The sequence below is a fragment of the Vidua macroura genome, chromosome 5 (assembly GCF_024509145.1).
Source record: "Vidua macroura isolate BioBank_ID:100142 chromosome 5, ASM2450914v1, whole genome shotgun sequence".
Taxonomy (NCBI): domain Eukaryota; kingdom Metazoa; phylum Chordata; class Aves; order Passeriformes; family Viduidae; genus Vidua; species Vidua macroura.
Genome location: NC_071575.1, coordinates 41,495,412 through 41,516,350, shown reverse-complemented (window position 1 = coordinate 41,516,350; position 20,939 = coordinate 41,495,412). Strand labels below are relative to the sequence as shown.

At 42.7% G+C, this 20,939-nt stretch overlaps 1 protein-coding gene across 2 annotated transcripts in view; it reads right to left on the bottom strand.

Annotated features, from left to right (window-relative positions):
- Nucleotides 1-20,939, bottom strand: part of PPM1H (protein phosphatase, Mg2+/Mn2+ dependent 1H) — a 133,197-nt gene that overhangs the window by 11,455 nt on the left and 100,803 nt on the right. For both annotated transcript variants that reach the window (XM_053977997.1, XM_053977996.1), the window contains exons 7-8: nt 9,671-9,734; nt 7,933-8,040 (exon numbers count right to left, since the gene is read on the bottom strand). In XM_053977997.1, the coding sequence (XP_053833972.1) occupies nt 7,933-8,040; nt 9,671-9,734 (172 nt within the window). The remainder of the gene's footprint in view (nt 1-7,932; nt 8,041-9,670; nt 9,735-20,939) is intronic.

Here is a 20,939-nt window from a genome sequence, read left to right as displayed (position 1 = left end):
CGAGTTTTGCCTGAGCAAGTGAGTGGTTCCATGAAATGCAGAAAAACTGCTCAGTCACATGTATCTGTAAGGATTTCAGTAGCTACAGACCAATTCAGGATCTGCACAAAGTGAAGCTTATTCGCACTATTAAAATACCCACTGACTTCAATTTGTCTGTCTGCAGCCCTAGTCAGGCTGATCACTACTGGCATCTCTTCACACCCTGCCTTTTAAAACAACTTCCAGCATCCTCTTCCCAGAGAGGCTGAGAGTGGTGGAGGTAGTCACAGTGGGGGTTGCTGCAGGGCCATCAGCTGAGCCAGAATGCAAGCAAAGGCCATAGAAAGTGTTTTAAAACAAGCCTTTAGCATGGTGTAACTTGCCTTCCAGCACATGCTGTACTCCAGCTGAGAAATGCCTGTAATTCCCAGGTTGTGATGGGGAACCATTAGGAAGCACCCCCAGAGCACTTTAATTACCACAGCAACAACCACAGTTTGAAAGAACTATAACCACCACGACAAGGCAGACAGGAGGGAAGGATCACCTGTACTGAAATTCAGAAACAGTGCACCTCATCATGCACCCTGCTCCAGTCCTGGACTCCACTAACAGCAGTTAGTCAGGACAAGCACTGGGCATAACAAGAAAATATGAGCTGCTTTATTTTTCCTCATGGTGCACTCTCCCCTTAGGAGCCATGGAGCAGGCAGTGCATATAAAATGCCTGGACCTTTTAATGTAATTACGCTTTTATGGGACTTCAATCAGTACCAGAGGAAAAAAAAATTAAAAATCACCTAATCCTTACCAGTTCGCCCTTCACTCAAAAGCACAGGAAGGTCATTTGTAAAATGTAACCTTCACTTCATTATCTAAGGTAGCAGCTGAATAAGGACTTTGTAGAGGATTAAATTCAAGGCAAGATACTCTCTTCATTAGAGCATATCTGCTTATTCAGAATTGAGTGGGAATATAGAAGAGACCACTATATGCAGCACAGATCTCATCTCAAGCTTATTGTACAGAAATCAGTAGCTGTCATAGTCCCTGTCTCCCAGAATTTATTTCAGCCTTAACAGCCCACAGCTGCAACTCAGAAATCACTGGGGTGTGGAGGCTGAGTTGGCCAACACAGCCATCAATATACAGCACATGTTCTGGTCAGATCTCTTGGGGACCAGCAAATACTTGAGAAAGCATCACAGTTAGTGCTCAGGGATGCACTCAGCACCAAGCCCCTGGTAGGGCTAACCAAGCTTCAAACATCTGTGCTGGGAAAAGCACATCCCAACCGAGGCAAAAGATACATTACATCACAGGAGCCATTTTTGCAGATTAGGTGGGGAAGAAGGTAGGAAAGCAAAACCATGCATCACTGATTGGAATCCTCCTGAAATGAACCATTTTGTCTGACTGAGGAGTGTCACTGGGATGGATGAGACACTTTTCAAAGCAACCTGCAGCCAGTCCATGAGCATATCAAGAAGAGATCATTTTACCAAGAATATGTTTTGTTTTAGGGGAACAGGAAAAAAATGCATTCACTGATTCATTGTGTAATCTAGGAAGAACGGTACTTCCTAAAAGGACAAGCTTTGTGAACTGGGCACCTCCAGCAGAAAGGCATATGTTAAGAAACTAGATGTCAGAAGAGACACAGAGAACAGTGAGATGTTAGGCTAGTTCCCAGGCTAAGGAAAATAGAGTGCCAAGGTTACAGGGGACAAGCTTGGGGTAACTGATGCAAAATTATTGCATATAAGGACTAGTTGGGCATACAAGTAAATGTTCAGTGAAATGCAGTTTTGTCTGCCTTCCAGTTACCTTAAGTCCTTTCTTTGTGTCTTGCCTTGGATTTCTTAAATACAGCTGTAGGTGTCCCTAATATGTTGCTGACAAAAAAGTTAGAGCTGTCCAGTCTATTGCAGGATCAGGTTATGTCCACAGACTGCCTTGTCCAGCTGCAGAAAGTAACCAGCTCCTAACCCTTCATTCTTCTGTCAGCACCTTTGTTCTAGTTCTTTCTTGGGTCACTGAGGGTCCCTTGCAGTAGAGCCCTGTGAGTTCAACTGGGCTTGGAGCAGTGTGACAGCAGAGCTCCTGGAGGCACACAGGCTGGGCAGCACCACCAGCGCACGTGGAACAGAAGCTCAGCCCAGCAGGGCACACTGAACACCCACTCCACACACATCCCACACTGTGCAGCACCCACAGCACACTCCACACTGTACAAAAAAAGGTGACAGTATGATATGCCACAGTTTTGAAGTATGAGGAGACATCCAGGGAACCACCCAAGTGCCTGCAACAGCAACAAACCCACCGCCTTTTAAATCTTATATGACCAAAAGCAGCTCAATGATTGCAATGAAAATGACTATTTTGTTTTATTTTTTTAGATTCCAGAGTAAACCGTCCCAATGACTGCCTCCTTCCTGTAGCTGTATTTCAGGAAAGTAAAGAGTGAGGTTTAAGGAAAGTTCTGTCTGTGACACAAGTTTGTGCAAAGCTGTTCACACTGTAAAGCAGCATTGCAGAACCTCGCTTCTTCAGGTGACAGCTGGCTGGACAATGACTGGCGGTGCAAATGTTTCCTTAACTGGTGCAACACCCTTGACAAATTTCCTAACAATACCATCTTGAATCTTCAGTCTTTTCCTTGTGAATCACTGCTTCTGCAGCCAGACATCACTCCTGAGAGTGCCCCACAGAATTTGTGTCCTTTGCATCCCACAATGTCCTGAGAGTCCTCTCAGTTACTCCCTCCAGCCTACCAGCCCCTTCTGTGTGAAGAGTTTCTCACTCTTTAAATTTATCTCTCTGGAGTATCAGGGCAGCCCTGGAAGGAGCCAGGTTTGGTCACCATACTTCTCCCATCTGCAGATGTCTTATTGATGTGAAGTAGCTGACCTGTTAACTAGCTGAACCTGACATTAGCAACCAGAAAATGTAAAAACTATAAGGAAAAAGCAGAAAAACCTCAGCAGCACAGCCAGCCATGAAGCCACAGCAATAAGCACTTGGTTACCCTTACATCCTACAGATAGAATACTACTACTTAACCTGACTAGTACTTACAGATCTGCTGACAGGTAACAGTAGATACACACCACTAGAACCCATAGTCATACATATCTTTCTGAACATGCATTATGTAGTTTGTCAAATAACATCCTTCTTCAATCCAGGCATTTGTTTCTCATATTACATATTACCTACATGCAGTCAAGAGCACCGAGAAAACTGCTCTGGGCAAACAATGAACAAACAGGTGAGATGGTTTTTATTTACATTTCAAACAGATCTACCCACCAGATAAACCCTGCCTTTGGCTGCTGCAAAGGGCCATGGCAGCCCTGTGAAGGCGCTGTGCCTCGTTGGCCAGGTTTGTTTTCAAGAGGCAGTCAACATGAGTCCCTGCGGCTGGAAAACCGCTCACAACAGTGACATGCGAGCCTGCAGCCACCTGAGGTGCTCCTCAGCAGCCAGCCTCCGGGGATTCCAGCTAAACAACAGCCTGCATTCACTCGCCTGCACTATTGATCAGCCCAGCTACTTCAATAAATTAAGCCCTTTCTTAATTGTATCGTCCCTGTTATGCGCAGTGTTATCCAGTGCAGCTTTCCTGGCAAATGATGAGATCTTTCAATACCACTCTCCATGTAATTTATATGTAAATAATAAAAAGTGGGTCCCAACACTGCTCCCTGCAGCATTCACCAATTAATCTCCTTTTAGCTTTTTACTGCCACCCTTTGTTTCCTGCCCGTTAGCCAATTTCCAGTAGACTGTGCCAACTTTCCACTTTGTCTGTAGCTTCTTATCTTTTATATTAATAACCTGTGATGCACAACAGTTTCTCAAATGTTTTCTGAGGAATCAAAGTGCTCATGCAAGAGCATCACTTGTATTTATTATTATTATTTTATTTCTCTTGTAGACATAACCTCAAGGACCTGAAGCCACTTAAGTGTGATGTTTGCTTCCTGAAACCACTTTGACTCCCTTTGATCATACTGTGCTTCTCTATGTATTTGCCTTACTTGTTCCTTTTGATGGCATAATCCTGAGGATTTCTCCAAAAGGCAGATATGACTCTAAACGGTCGCCTTGGACATATTTGTGGAGTTGTCAGAAAAATTTTACAAATGCTATGGAATAACCAAAATTCTTCTTTGTTACCTTCTTATCATTTGCTCTGGTGGCTGGCTTTGGGCTCCTTGCTGGCAAGGGCCAAATGCTGCCATCAGAGCCACATCTTTCCCCACCGAATAGCTGAGTTGCCATTCAAAAATTTTTGGGATGAAATTCTGATTTTCATCTGCAACAAGATCGCTCTAAATTTTGAAAAGCAGAATTTCCTGCTGAAAGCTTTCAAATTAACTATTCCATAATGAAAAATAAATATTTAATTCCATGCCGGAGAGCCTCAGCCATGGCTTGCCTGCTTTGTGCTACTCCAGTTCATTATCAAAGGTTCAAATCTCTAGAGCTCACCAACCTGCAGAAGTCCTCCAAATCTGGTCTCATAACAGCTGAGCCAGTGAATACTGATTACATTTGTCAGTCTTGGCTGCATGACTTTTCCTCCCATAACCTGGCACTCTGTCAAAGTATAATTTCACACCACCCTCAAATTACTATTATATGCCTATTTCTGGATGTAGTCTCAGGGATGTTTACCTTTCCTTGAGCTAAATTTTGGTGGATATGGCTATACCAGAGCTTTGTCACGCTGGAAGTAAAATGTTCAGAAAACCCACCACACTGCCCCTTACTTGAGAAAGGACACTGCAATTATGGCACAAAAACAGAAGCCAGAGGACTTGGATCTTCCCTCTGTCATGACTCACTCTGTGCCTTAATTACCTGTGTCTCCCCTTTTCCAGGTCTGGAAACCACACATTGCGCTTCCCTACCTCTATATAAACAATACAAAATCCCATGCCGCAGAGGGACCAAGTATGACTGCTGCCTGACACCACTGCCTTTGCTTCCAAGTGCCAAGCCTCCCAGATGGCAGAATAAAGATGTTGTTTCTTAATGCTGGTTTCTGTGCAAGGTGCGCTGCCCATTTTTGGATAGAACAAGTCAGGGAAAAACATGAGGAGTTAAAGCACTGGGGCTCTCTCTGGGAAGAGAAGGAAGAGACGATTAAGAGGAGGAGATGCAATAGAAAGCAAGTTGGAGCATATGTCACTTCCTAATAATACTCAGGGTTTTTTTTGCCAATATCTCTAAATTAAGGTGGCTGGTTCTCTGTCTTTCCTCCTCCTACCCTCATACATTTCTGCTGAATTTAGCTGTTAAGAGGATGTGGAAACAAAGCCAATTTTGCTTCCCTTTTGCAAAGCAGCTAAGAGATCCTGAAACGTGGCTAGCATACAAACTGGATGCCACATTCCAGAATTTGAACATGTACAGACACATTCCCCACAAATCAGAAAAGCCCATGAGAAGCTTTGGTTTATAGACACACACAAACACTGTGGCAGCAATTGGCAGACACGATATTGCTGGGATGCTGTGCTGCAGCCATTACGTACCCCAGAAACACGGGATCTCAGCAAGCCAGAAAGAAAAATAAATAGGTAGAATTGCATTATTTTTCTGGCATTAAATCCATCACAGTGAAGAGAGCAGAGCTCCTGCCTGCCTGGCTGAGGAGAACAGGAGCAGGTCTCAAGTGAGGGACACCACACACTCAAAGGGGGAAAGTACAAAATTGATAGTAAGGAAACATGAAGAAGGGTCTGTCTGTAGATCTCCCTCTTTTCTTCAGGGCTGGGTTGTCTCGGCACTTTTCACTTTTAAAATTTTAATTTTTATAATTGAAATTTTACTATGTAATTTATATATAATAAATATAAATATATATAAATTTTGTATCTCTGTTTATAGGCACAGTGGCGAGAGGGGACCACACCACCACTCTGTGGAGTAAACCAGATCGTCTTTAGTTGTGGGGTGGATTGTGGTGATGCATCCTTCCTCCCTGCCCCTCCTCAGGCCAGACTATGACCTCAGAAATTCTGTCAGGCCTTGACCTTGATGAACAGCACCTGGGCTGAGCTTCTCTCAAGCTTATCAGAAATACTGTCGGCTCCCGAGAACTTGTGCTGACTAATGAGCTCCTGGTTTTTTTCAAACAGCCTTGGAAACTTATTCTTACCTGAATAACAACCCAAATGGAACAACATTATAACAAAGTTATTAAACTTTCAGAGAAAGTTACCAGCCAAATTGCAGCAAGAATGGAAAATTACTATGGCTAAAGCCAACTTTCTTGCAATCCTATAAACAGTGGGTCCAAGTGAGACCCTTTGAGCTCTCCTGGACCACAGCAGCCTGTGTACACACTCCTTTAGGTCTGTGTAACTATGAGTGTAAATATGCTATAGCAAAGGAACTAAGAATGTTGCTCTGTTAGAGTCTTAAATATGTTAGATTTGTAAGTTAAGCCTATAAGTCAGTTACTGTTTGCTTACAGTAAATTCTATAGAATCTTTTGTTCAATTGTTTAAATTCAGCTATTGGTTAAGTGCTGCTAAAACCTTTAGGTCTAAACTGGTGGTCAAGTCCAGGGAAAAGTTTGGCTAGGGAGTCTACTCTGAACCCTGTGAGTCAACAGGAGGGTCTCCCTTATTCCTTTTTATCCTTAACCTTTCCCTTATCTTTCTTCCTTACCCTTAAGCTTTTTTGTTCCAGCTCCAACATGGATAATTTTTGGCTAACTTTAGTTTTAGATTGATTGATTTTAGATTTCAGTCCAATTTTTTCTCTGTGTGCTCCAACCATCTACTAAGTAGTAGAGTTAACCCTGCCAACAAACTTTGTCATGCTTTCATTTTAATATTGAACCTGCTTTTGTTGATACTTTTGCAGGTGATTCTTTGAACCAAATGTAATCATTTGGTTCCTTCCTAGCAGTATGAAGTTATTTGTGTGTTTTCATTCTCTCATACTGCTGTAGCAAGCAACAAATTCAAGGTCAAATACTGGATATGGTTAAAACTTTGGCAATCCAGTTGACAATGGAGAGTTTTCAGCATTTGGGCCATGGAAGCAAAGCTGCCTGTTTTTGTGCTGTCATCAGATGGTTTGCCCTTGCTTAATATTTTATGAAAAATGTGTGACATCTGTTCCTTGATGTAGGAACTGGAATGCAGTTACAATGGGAGAAAAAAAAAAGCAGCAAGACTTGCATGTTCCTTGTTAACAAATACATTTAAATCCCTTTGGAAGGCTCGATATCCTTCACTGCAAGCTCTCCAGTGGTCACAAACTGGGTGGAATTGCTTGTGATGAGGCCATTCAAAATTAGGGAGGCATTTAAAACTAACCCAAATATCACACAGTCTCCTCATAACACCATCATTCGGGAATGCACACTATCATTATTTGGTGTTTGCACAAAACTATCAAAAGAACTGAAGGTTAAGGGGCAGAGAGATGGAAGCATAAAGTACCCTTCCTATGACTCTTGGCATTTTCCTGCATAAGAGTTGATCTGGTATCCTCTGTGTAAAGCAGGATACCACACTGCTGTGGAAGACATCCCTTCTGCAGTACACGGATTTACATCTCCTGTGAAGGCAGCATGATCTAGGCCTTTACGGGAGCTGGAGCCAGTGAAGGTGGAAGGAGAGGTGGTGTCTGTCACACTGAATGACAAGGCTATGGGATAACCACAGAACAGGGAGTGAGAAGGAATGAGTGCTCTGCAGGGATGTGGAGCAATCAGCACACAGCTGGGGAACTTAGAATCTACTATGAACTTAGTTCCTACTATGTGGATGTAACTATCATGCTGCACCTTCCGAAAGGGCAGCATGTTACCTGGACTGGATCACAATCAGAATGGATGATTTGAGAAGAACAAATAAACATACTAAGTAAATTTATTTCCCTCTCACAAATCAGATAGTTGAACCTTGGCTGTTTTACCTCAGGAGATGAGGACAGGAAAGGTTTGATGTATATATTGGAGTCATGCACTTTCAGGTCATGGTCTCCCAGTCCTCGGGTCACTCCAATTGTTGCCATAACCCGAGCCTAGAAATAAAGAAAAGCAGTGGGATAAAATCTTGTTACATGTACTGTGTCAATAAGGAATGAGATAACATTCCTGCTCTGTAACTGCTACAGTTAGGGATGAATTCCCTTTTCTCTCCCAGAAACTGTAGTATTAACATAGCCAATCAATGTCAAAGCTTTCCACACTCATGCCATCTCCATTTTTCTCCTTATTAAGCTTTGTTTTCATCCATATCCCACTCACCATCTTTAAGGTACTGGTCTATAGAAACCTAACTCAGTCACCTCACTGTCCACACCAGTCTATGAAAGCATTCCTTCAGCAAATTATACTATTAGTATAGGTTTTATAAAGAGGACAAGGAGTTTAACTATTCACATAACAAATCCGTGGTATCTTTCTATTGACATATTGTTGCATATGCCCTTTACCAGGGAAAAGTGCCAAAGGCCACCCTAAATTGCTGAACACACACGTGACAGCAGCACTGACCACAGTGCTCTCTTCTAGGGAGAGTCACTCTACAGCAGGTCTGCAGTTCCCTCACATCTACCACTTCTTTCCCCCAGCACCTTCATCTGCAACATGAGTGGTGTCCCAAGAGGTTCTGGGCTGTCCTTCATTAAAGCTGCTCCAAAGACTGACCAGCCATTCAGCCACCCAGGGAACCCTGCTCTCTGTGCTCTGCAGATCACTTCCCCCAAACTCAAGCTCAGCCACAGCAGCTTCTGAGCAAGGGAGGCTCAGTATCACTAACAGCGAGCAACTGACTCAGAATCATTTTGCCTCAGTGACTCCTGGCCACAAGGCCATAAGAAAGTAAATTAAAAAGATGTGCATGAAAACATTCTGCAAATAATTACAAACCTAATAAAATTCAGAGATAAGCTGCAGATCTGAACCTTCAAAACTTGGACTAATTTTGAAGAGTGTCTATTTTTGCACTGAGATAAGAACCTAATGCAGTAGAGGAGCACTATTTAGAAACACAGCAAGCATACCAATATCAGCAAACTGACACCACTGCATCCTTATATTGATCCTGTTGCTGCATCTAGCTAAGCTTGCTGGGACCAACACTAACGATCTCACTGTTCTTAATCACAGAGCTGAAAACAAAGCATAACAAACAGAACAGTGTTTCTCCCTTTCAACTATCAGCCTTCACACATCAGAAAAATTCAACAGTGAGTTCACATACACTAGCTGAAGAAGATAAGGTTAAAAGGTGTTATACTTTACAAATCCTGCCCTGATCCCTCCTCTTCCTAAATTAGAGTTTTGCATCTCGGAGCACTATTAAATATCTTCCTGCTTTGTTCTACTTATATTTTACAATGAAACAGGAACATTTAAAGTCAATTACTTACAACAGTCTCATTGTAGCCTATTTACAATGAAAGAAAAACAAAAGCAAACTAAACAACAAATGACTGCTGTAAAATGCTTATTACTATGTTGAGCTCTCCCCACCACCCCCAGACATGAGACTGATTTATGACAGAACCAAGATATTCTTTCAAGCTGTCAAAACGATAAAATAAAGAGATACTGAGTGGAAAACACTGGACTGCCATGGGCTAAACTGAATGGTAAACAGCACAGAATTCCTTCTTCCTTTGGTCTGAGGGAAGCAAATGTGCCCACCTTCTTGCCTTCTCCATATATAAGGGGAAACTTCAAGTCATCTTCCTCAATGGTTTTGTATGCCCTGTGGGGGGAGGACAAACAACATTTATGAAGCTTTTCTACTCAATTAGTGACCCAGTGCCCTGAAACAAGTAGCTGTGATTTCAAAAATGGGGGGGGGGGGGGGGGGGGAGGGGCAGAAATCATTATTTTTCCTAGGGACTCTGTCTTTGAACCAAGATGTAAATTTATTTTTCTGCAGGAAGGTTTTCTGTAAATAGTTATCCACTTCAGCAAAAGGAAAAGTGAAGACGGGAAAATATCTAACATGCCAGGCTGCTCCTATTGATTGCAAATAAAGAGGTGAACTGGAATAACATCTTAATCAGGTAAGATATTGGCGGATATGGTACCAGCTATACCATAACACAGTGTCATAAAAAACCCCAAATCCAACCAAATAAAAAAAACCAAACAAAACAACCCCAAACCCAATGCCTAGATTGACACTGTTAATGTGAAATGTGAGCAATGACAGGACATGTACACACGGTGTGAAACAGCTGTCTGATCCTGTTCTCACCCTCCAGAACCACAGAAACCAAGACAAGCTTCACGTGCTGAAGTCTTAGGATATTTAGTGTTCGTTTGACCTTGACTGCAACAGTCAAGGTTGTCAGAGGTTTCACATTTCACAGCAGCTTTCCCATGGACAAGAGACAAGAGAAGTAAACGCTCGTGCTCTGATTCTGTTTACCACATGCCTGCGTACTCTACACATCCAGCTGTTGACACTGATGAGGGGAGAAGGTTAGTAATTTTGCCAGTGAGAAAAAAAAAAAAAAAACCAACAGAAGATGACAGTCATTCTCATAAGCTGTAGAGTCCTGTGGTTTGCTTGATACATTCTTGAGTTCAGGTGCTGGAACCTTTTTGGCTAAGGTACATTGCCCCAGAGGGGCATGCTTCCCTTCATACCACAAAGTCATCCCTCCTCAGCCTTTCCCTGCATGTTGTGCTTCCCTCCTGACCCATCCATGCCCAAAGCCCTCAGGGTGATACCAGAAGTACCCCAAGTGCACAAACTGGAGGGGGAGGGAAGGTGCTGGGCAGATCCCCTGCCAACCACTGCCAACCCCTGCTGTGTAGCTCTCCAGGACGGCTGCCTGAGCTCCAGGGAGTCACATGGGATTGAGTTTATGCAATGTTAAGGCTAAACCAGAAGGAAATTAAAAATTAAGGGTGGAATCCTACATTGTAATCAAATTGCCCCCTGCTTCAACAAAATGTGGCACAGGCCTGGGATCAATAAATGGTGCTGTACATGCTGCATCACCCACGCAAGACTCAGCTTTACTGTGAATTGCATAGACATTTCCCAGTAATCACAGGATAGGATTATTTTAAGGTTCTGGACGTGAGGAAGGAACAAGAAAAAAGAGAAAAGCAACCAAAATGCATAGAAGAAACAGTTGTGCAGGGCTCCCCTCACATACTAAAAAATATTAATATACATAAAATCCCAAAACTAGGTGAGGTTTGCAAAATACAGTGGGTCCTTCATGTAGTCAAGAATATCTTAGAATATACAACCATAATATTTGGCCATCTCTCTAAGACACAATGCAGTGAAGGCATTCAAATGGCGTTCTGCACTGGGGAGGGCAAATAAATTAGCTCTTAAACCAAACAAAGAGGCACAAATTATCACATGTAGACAACATGATAATACATCCTTGATGTTTAAAACCTGGAACAGCATTTAGTTGGGAAGGAGGAGTCAGTCATGGATTTTGCTCTTGTTCCTTCATTTCCAACAAATATCTCTGCCTCACTCACTAACTTGGATATCCTGGTTTGAATGCAGAGCAAAAAAATTACTGTTTCTAAACATGAACAACTGGACCTACAGTACTGGAAGCCCTGGGAAAACATCCTTGAGGAGTCTGAATTATGCCTTGCATAGAGCCAGTTGTGCTCTGCCACCAAGAAAATGGGTATCAGCTGAGTCTGTTGTGGGCATTAGTCAAATGACTAATCAAGCCACAAGGCTGAGAAGACAACCATTCCTACTGGATGCTCACATTGTTGTACATATTTGTTAAAACAGCAAACAAAACTAAGATGATGTGGCATAACTGCTTGCAGCTCCCTTTTTAAAAGAAAAAACAAGCCCGTTCTTTACATACAGACTATATTATTTGCAAGTTAACCACAAATATTTTAGACCAAAGCCCTCACTTTACACTGCCCTGTAAGTTGACAAAAACAGGGACCAAGCTTTTTTCCCTCTCTCCTCTTTCTCCTTATATTCTCCTGCACAACACCTCACACTGTGCTTTAGGAAGAAGGGAAAAAAAGTATCATTTAGGCCAGTGTCCTTCAAAAGAATGCTCCCCACTGCTGAGTGCAGCTTCTTTTAGGGAACCATTAAAAAACCACTGTCCCTCAGGCCTTCAACTGTGACACCTCGGTGTAAGGACATTGAGGGAGGTCATGTTCCAGGGGCTGCAGCTAACTTGTTCCATCAGCAGATTAGGGAGAGCAGCTGGCTAGCCTGTGACTTCCTGAAGCTGTGCAACTAAGTAAGGGAGGCCCAGAGAGCTTCAGTGATTTATTTTGTGGTTTCTCATAGCCTGTCACCTCTTGGGCTTAGAACCTGGGTGTCAAACTCATCTCAAATGTACTTTTTCTGTTGACGTTGCTATTGCCTGAAAAATTACCATCACTTAAAAAACAATGCTCAGAACTGCAACCACAGCAGCAGAGGTAGCACAGACACACTGAAAAGCAACCTGGGACACTCTAGAAAAGTACCTATGTCCTGCATTAACAGAGAAACAGAGTGAATAATATACTAGTGTGTGGTTTGCTGCAGGAGAAGCATGAAGCACAGCTTTTCAGCTAACAACTCAGCAACTGTGCTGGGGAGATGGAAAGAAGATACGAAGTTCATTTTCATTCATGCCCTGTGAAACCTCCTGTATTTTGCAGGTGGGTTTATTTCACACAGGCTACAACCTTCTAGACTATTTCTCTTGATTTTATATAATAAAGTTGCATTTATACTGCCGTGCACTGTATATAAAGATATAATATGGCAGCAGACATACAGAGAACCTGAGGAGGTGGTTTGGCTCTTTTAGTGCCAGCATGGCCTTAGTCAGCCCTTTGTGTAATTCAGCCCAGCTCACTGCTTTAACAACACAGTGTTGCAACCCTCCCCTCTCCCTCTCTCTGTCTTCCTTGTCCACATCCCAGGAGGTTTTGGTGGCCACCAGGGCATGACAAGAAAGGTAATAAAGACAAGGTGATGCTATTGCTTCCAGCTCTGAATGAGCTTAAAGCTTGTTAAGTACTTCTGCCACGTAAGCCTCTATTTTTCCAAATGGAAAAACAGGGGGAGCAGTGGGGAGTAGAAAAGGCAAGCTCGTGCCCAGCTAGATCTAGCTGCATTTTTTTCAGTTAACTTTGTTTCTTCTTTTCATTTCAAAAGAATTATGAAATGCTACTGCTGTCCAAAAATACTGAACTAGGCCTTGACATATGTACCACCCACAAAGTTACATTTGGACTCAGGATCAACATTTTGGAAAACCAGGCCAAATCGCACCAGGAGCCAAAAGAGATGTCAGAACAAAAGAACTAGGACTGACATGATGTTACTCATATGCTAACTGGAATTGCTCTAAATGCACGGTGAAAAAATAACCAGGAGCTACTAAATGCACAACACAATCTACAAAAGTTTCTTAGAGTGCTGGTGTCATTAGTGCTTTTACACTCTTGAAATAAAAGATTATCAAAGTTACCTGCATATTTCTGGGTTAGAAGTTGAAAAACCAGTCAGTTCCCCTATGCAAATTTCAGAGCCAAAATCCTAGATAACATCTTACATGTCTTATGAGTTCTCCTGCCATATATAAGTTGTTCTTAAAACTGACCTTCTGAAAGCACATACAAATTCACGTAAGAGTAGAAGTTGATGACTAAAACCAAAATCCATATACTATTTTCTTTCGTGGCAAACTGTGTGAGGTTACTGGTTACAAAAAGTATTGCCTAGGCATCCCCAGTCACAACAGATGGTGTTGAAAACACAACCTACCCTGACCTGGAAGGTTCAGTTCTGTGCACGACAGGGGAATCCAGACTCTGTGCTCTGCTTTTTCATGGAACTTGGCTTTAGTTTGTCTGTGTTTCACATCTCTGCTTGTGACACCTAATAGTAAACTGAGAATTAAACCTAAGGAAGAGTAAAGAAAATCATCATCAAAGGGCTTTAGCTTGAAGCATAGAATAAACCTATTTGTGGCAAGCAACTAAGAGAAAGTACTACTACTTCATAAAAGTCCTAGTTCACACTGAGTACAAGGCTAAAGTCATCTCTGAGACAGGCTTGTAGATTTTGTGTATTTCTAGCACTGATTTGCTACCACTCTAAAAAACACCAAGCCTAGGGTCATTCATACACCCTCCACCTGCCCCAACTCCCCTCCTCACCCAAAATAACCCAACTCACAACAAAACTACTCCAGCTATCCAAACAACCTCCTTCTCAAGCTCAACTTTTGTCATACCAACAGAAAATCATGTTTTAATTTTTAGGCAACACAAAACTTGACAGAAACTCTTTTTTTTTCCCTCCCACACAAGTAATCAGTGGAATGGAGCTCACCCTTCGGGTAACAGAGTTTAAACCACTAGTCCAAAAGGAACTGTTCATCTGTACTGTCTGTTGAACTACAGGCATCTAACCTAAGCGCATGCTAACTATCAAGAAGAAAAGATGTGCAGTACAGGTTAGGCACAGAGCCACTGAGAATTGTACCATTTATGTCTCAACTCAGCCATAATCTTAAAAAAAATGTCCTTACACTTGTGCTTCTGCAGAGTCAGGATCTCCAAGTCCAAACAGCACTGTCTGATACTAAGTACCCTCTAGACAGGTTTACCTCTAATGTTCAGTGTCTCAGTATTTTTCTCCTATTGCTCATCTGACACATTGTTTAATGAAGTGAAATTAGAATAAACAAAGATAATTAAGGCACACAAACTCGAGCAATGTTTGTTAAGAGAAAAGATGATGGCAAAGCCAAATCAAAGACCAATGCACATGCACATGGGCACAAAACAGTTTTTAGGGGAAGATCTACCTTAACCAAGATACTCTCACAGGCCTTATTTCAATTAAAGAGGAAAACATACAAGTTTTAAAAACTCATTATTCACAGAAAATTCAGAAACACCTTCTTATGGACCTGAAAGTGTATAATATTTCATTTTGCAAATGCCAATTGTCTACCAATCTACAGATTTAAAAAAAAATAGAGTCTTTCAGCATGACTTGTACACATCTATGATCTTTGGCTTGGTCAAATCAGACTAAGCCTGATTTGGCTTGGTCAAATCAGACTAAGCTGACCTTGAGGGAGCCTTCACTGCTGTGTACAGTCCTAAGACAGAGTCTGCACTTTGGAGAGCACCAGCACCACATATTCCTGTGGAAGTAATTCCTAAGCAAAACAAACTATCCATTTTGGCCAGCCCAGTTTAAAGACTCAAGCATGAGAAATTTTTCAGGCACTTCCTGGAATGTGGCTGACTTTTTAGTCCATTCACCTCTATTGGAGCATTAAAAGAAAGTGGCAGAAGAAAAGTCAGGGACAGGATTGTCAAGCATCTCAAGTGTTTAGAGAGGTCCTTGCCCAAAAAAAGATAAATCAGGAAAAAAATGTAATGAAGGTATTTAAAACCAGAGGCTGGGAGGGACAGAGCAAGAGTATTGCAATCACTTTCATTCTCTACTTGTGACCTGTTGAGCTTTCACTACTGAGTGACAAAACCTGTGTGCAGATACTGCAGCTGCACATCAAGCAGGTTCACTTTCTGCAATGGCCTCAGCAAGCTAAGCCTTTCTTTCTTGCCCCCAGTGAACTTGCTGCCTTGAGCACTTACTAAAATTTATTTCATTCCTTCTACTCTTAAAAGACAAACAGGAAGGTGTGTCAGCAATTTACTCTGGAGATAGAGGGGTAAGGGAAGTGGGCTGTTAACACTCTATGGGCTGAGTGCAGTGGAGTGCATTGTGATGGACAGAAAAACTATTTGTAAATTGGTATTTTGCTGTATTTCTTGTTAAAAAGTTGTTGTGAGGTAGATGGGACAAAGGCTGCATGTTAAACTCACAGTGCCTGCTCCACACTTGCTAGCTGGGATCCTCTGGAAGCAAAGGAGATTGAGGTTGAGGAAGAATCAGAAAGCAAATTCTTCTGGGAAAGACCTCCGTAGTGCAGGATGGAGGAGGCAGTGAGACACAGCAAGCAGAGACTTCACCATTCCACAGCAGTGTTGGAAACTCCTTCAAGGAGCAAGGGGCTTCCTCAGCCAGAAGCAGAGCCATAAATCAATCTTTGTAATAAGGGAAAGAAAGAGAACTTCTATGGACCCAGCTGAGGTTATGTCAAATTTGTGCAGATGGGGAAGCCAGAGAAAGCATGAGTGTGGAAAGAGACTTCACCTTATCAAGAAGAAGGGGTGTTTTTGCTTGGATTTTCAGATTGAAGATTATCTCATTCCAGTTTAGTTTCCTTCTGACAAAACAGACTGGGATTCTTTTGTTTGCTCTTGCATATGCAGCACCCGATTCCATGCCAAGGCAAAGCCCAAGTGAAGATGCACAGCCACGCAGGGACAGGTGTTAGATGCACGGCTTCCAGAAGGAGATGCTCTTGCAGGACATGACTCAGACCAACCTCATTCTTAACACTCTCATTTGACCCCAGAGAGGCCATTTAAAGAGAGCTTTACTCCAGACTTATGCTTTCCCTTTTGTTGCAGCAGTATTACTTTCCTGTTTCTGCTTTCTCCTGCCCCAAAGACTCTGGCTCAGCTCCTGTGGCATGTGCACACTTGGGGTAAAGAGCCATTCATCACCGTCAGGAGACATGCTGTACACAGCAGGTCAACTCTTGCCTCCTGCTGCTCCTGTAGTAAGGGCTGCAAATCCTGAAAAGATGCATAACATGCACATTGCAAACAGCCATTCATCATCACAGAGCTGTGCCCCAGACACCCAGGCACAGCCCAGCAAGCTGCTCTAGTTGTGTGCACCAACGAGGAAAATCCCCTCCTGCTCCCCACCACCTTGGAGCGAGAGACAAAAGCACAGACACAGAAAGCTAGGCAGGTGACTGCGGATGACAGTTTCTGCTCCAAAATGATATCCTCTCTCTCTCCTCCAGAACGGCCCAGTGCTGCAAAGGTGCCCCATAATCATTAAATTATGAAAATGTAAGTTGCTGGAAGGAAATTAATACCAGGCATGACTGGGGAAAAGGTTGCTTTCTCGTGAAGTAATTATGAAATTAAAATTTGATCTCTCCCTAGTGATCGTACAAAGGATACGGCTGAGGTCTCAAACACAACAATACAGCCAGCTTTTCAGCAGAAGAAACGTAGAATGTTTCACTAGACAAAAAAGCTTAATTAAAAAAAAAAAAAAAAACGAGGGAAAGGATGACTTTTTGTAAATTACATTATTTTGGCTAAAAGGTGCAATCAAGCAGGTTAGAACACAGGGTTTGCAGACTTCCAATTACTTCTTACAAGTTGGAATCAAGCTGTTAGGAAATGCAGCTTATCTGAATAATGCTAAGCTAATTAGACTCACAGGCATCAGCCAGCAGATAAATTCAGGCCAAAAAGAGGGACACTGTCACTTTAAATACTGCCTTGGGATCGGTGGAAAAGCTAATGAGGAGTGTCAGTTGGGGCTGTTTTATTAGGTGGTTCTCTAGAGACTATAGCCTGAGGTTTCTGTAGCAGGGCTTCTGTGCTTGATTCAATAAATCAATTTATATTAAAGGAGGGTGCAACACAGGTGCCAGCTCCATAAAGCATTTTTGTGGCATTTCTCAATCTGCTCAGGCACTCCTTGGGCAGGCTACCTGAGTGTGCTGTCAAAGGACATTGAGCCCAGCAATAAAGAGTAAGATAGCGGCCACATTGGCAATATTTGTTCAAATCAGCTCACACATTACCAAGCAAAACATGTACATTGGCTCTCACCGGGGTATTCTGGATCCCCAATAAGTGATTAATGAGAGCCTGGTTTTTGTGAGCTGGAGTCTGAACCGCAGACGGCAAGGCAGGCTGCACAATGAAAGTGAAAGGCATCCATCCCAAACAAAATAAAACGGCTTGAAAAGTGAAGTTGCTTTTTTAATCAGATGCTTAGAGGCTGAAAGACATTCCCTCTTGGAAAGTAAAGGGTGAGTGCAGAGCAGGCTGGCAGCTTTCCAGGCAGTGGACAATATTGACTCTAGAATAAAATGGGTTTTGCTTAGTGCTTGCCTCAGGGCACCAGCCTCCCTTCTTTGGAATAAATCATGCAGGCAGGCGATTCCCCAGGACAGGCTGACCCTCAGGCACTGACCCCATGTGCCACAGCACCCCCTCACCAGACACACGGACACGGAGCTGCCAAGGGCTCCACTGCTGCTGCAAAGACGGCACGCTCAGAGACAGTGCCCAATTCCCCTGCTCACTGCCACCTTGGGCATCAGCCCATGGTGTGTGGTGGGCACTACACTGCCTCAAACAATTTCTGATGGGGTGCAGCTCAGCTTTGCTGCTCAGCTCTATCTCTCCTGGAGGGCAAAGGAAGCAACCAACAAATAGGTCAAAAACTGTACTTATTATCTAGGTCTCTTTTGCCATGCTATAATCAAGTCAAAAAGCTGAAGTTGTGATCTGGATACAAGCCTTTAAAGAACTCCACTTCAATGCAGGCAGCAGTAAAGCCACTGTTTTTGTTCCAAGGAGGAGCAAAAAATTAATCTTGAAACCACTGAAGTTGATGCCAACTGGTAGTGCCTTCCGGATGCCTTTGGTTAAGCACAGTGCTGTATGGCTCTTCCAGCCCCACAGAAGGCTGGGAGGGGAACTCTGGAAGGAGCCACAGTGAAGGACACAGCCAGTCAGAAATTCAGGTTTCAGAAGGTTCTAGGATACAGTTAAAGCAAAATACCTCAAAATTGTTCACACTGGATGTACACGTGAAGATCTGACCAACTGTGCCTGACCAACTTTAAATAAAGCCAGAGACAGAGAGTACTAATTCTGTGCAGTCCTTTAAAGGAGCAGCTGTCACCAGGCCTGCTGCTCCCCCCCCCCTATATTTCCACTTCAGGTTATTCACCCCCCTTTTTAGCACTGACCAGTCTCTGCTTACATGGCCTCTGAGTCTTTCCTGATGCTTCAGTTGCCAGGACTTGTCAAAGCCACCAGGACACCTCTCTCCAATACAAGTCTAACCTCTGCAAGGCATGGGCTTGAAAACCCCAGCCCAGAGACCCAGCTGTGAAAGACTGTCTGTAACACAGATATCTGCCAGCAAATTATGGCTTGAGACAGCTTGAAAGCTTGTTCAGCAGGACACACTGCTCTTAAGATGCCTTGCCAGCTACACTATACGTTTTGCAATCATTGTTCAGGCACAGCGCACATGGGGCAAGGGTGCAGCAAGGGCAGCTCATGGTCAGCTCCCAGCACTGCAGGATTTATTTTACGTGTATTTAATACAGCATGATTTCTCATTGCAATTGCCACTGAAAAGAAAGGAGAAAGGGTAGGCGAGCTGGAGCGAGAAGGGAAAGGCTGGTCTCAAAGCAGTTACAGGCAGCCGGGGCTAGTGATGCGGTACACATTGCTGGATCAGTGGTTGTCCTAATGCTGTGGGGAAACTTGGCAGCTGTGCTACCACTGTGGGCTGTGGAGACAAAGCCAGTGTGGAAACTTCACATGAAAAAAAAAAAAAAAAAAAAAGAAAGAAAGAAAGAAAGAAAAAATAAAGGGCCAAATACATTATAACAGACCCAAAGACAATAATCTTTTGTAATCCAAACAAGCTGGCCAAGCCAAGCCATTGTTGAGAATCTGAAAAGCTCTGGAGCAAAGGAGGAGGATAAAAATGAAGAAAAAAAAGTCATACAGCTTCTAATAGAAAACACAAAAAGTATGCTGAATTGTAAAGTAAAACAGTTTCATTTCCTGAGGAAACATCACAGCAGAGACTGTCCTACATTCTCTCACTAAAGGATTAAGTAATTAAGTAATTAAGTGTAAGAGTGGCTTTTTCTTCCTAATGTCACCTGCACCTCTCTACATGTATGTGCAAATGTCAACACACAGTGAGGTTAGTGACCAAAAAACAATTCAGACAATTGATCATCTGCATTGTATGTGATAAAAGTTCAGCAGCATTTTAGTGTATCAAGCTCTGGCTGGCCGAAGTACCACCTGACGTTTTCTAGAAAAGGAATATATATGCTAATTTATTCTCCATGATAGATAGCGTCCTTAGAAACAAATGCAAAACAGGTATGTCCTTGGCCACTGTGTCCTGATGCACCAGTTGAATCCAGGAATAAGAAAGGGAAGAAACTAGAAGCAAAATCATTGAAATGGAAAACAGCCGCTAAGAAACCTCTGCCACCTCAAACCGTCACCTCTGAGGGCCCACCAAACTGGAAATCTAATGTCTTGTCCACAGTCACAACCATTAAAATTGAGCCAGACTTTTACATAAACAGAAATGGATTGCTTCTCCTCTGCCTAGGGGATCACTGCACACAGTTCAACGGATAACAAACACCTTGGGCGAAACCTTGCAAAAAGAAATGGATCCTTATTTAGAAGGGCTCTGTTTTACATAAATGTAGGGCAATAGAGCAATTTCCTCATCACTTCATTGTCCTGAGGCAACCAAACAAAGAGGTAATTGATGCACTAGTTGTGGATTATGGAGCAGCTGAAAGATTCCAATTCTTTTATTAGGACAAAAATGTAGGCCCCATTTTTCACTTCCATCCAGAAGTCAAAAGGAACAGCAGGGAGAGGTAGCCTCACCACAGTCTCCACATGCTTCTGCTTGGCACAGGCCACCTTTTTCTGTGACAATACTATTGTGAATTCAGACTTGAATTTTCAAGTCGCAGTTCAAGCATTTATTCCAGAATAACTGCTCACAGCTAAGCATATTTGTACTGAACTGGTGACAATTTTTGTATTGACCATATTAGAATCTCTAACTGGATCAATGTGTGTCCTAGATTTCAGGAAATTCAGAAAAATCAACCGGAAAATAACTTTCTTCTCCTCCCTCCTATATGCTAGAGCTAAGAGAATTCACAAACCAGCAACACATTGGATCAAATCTGCCAGTTTGACTTACCAAAGCTCTTCTACCTTACTGATTATTCTACATTTAGAATTTCTGTTCTTT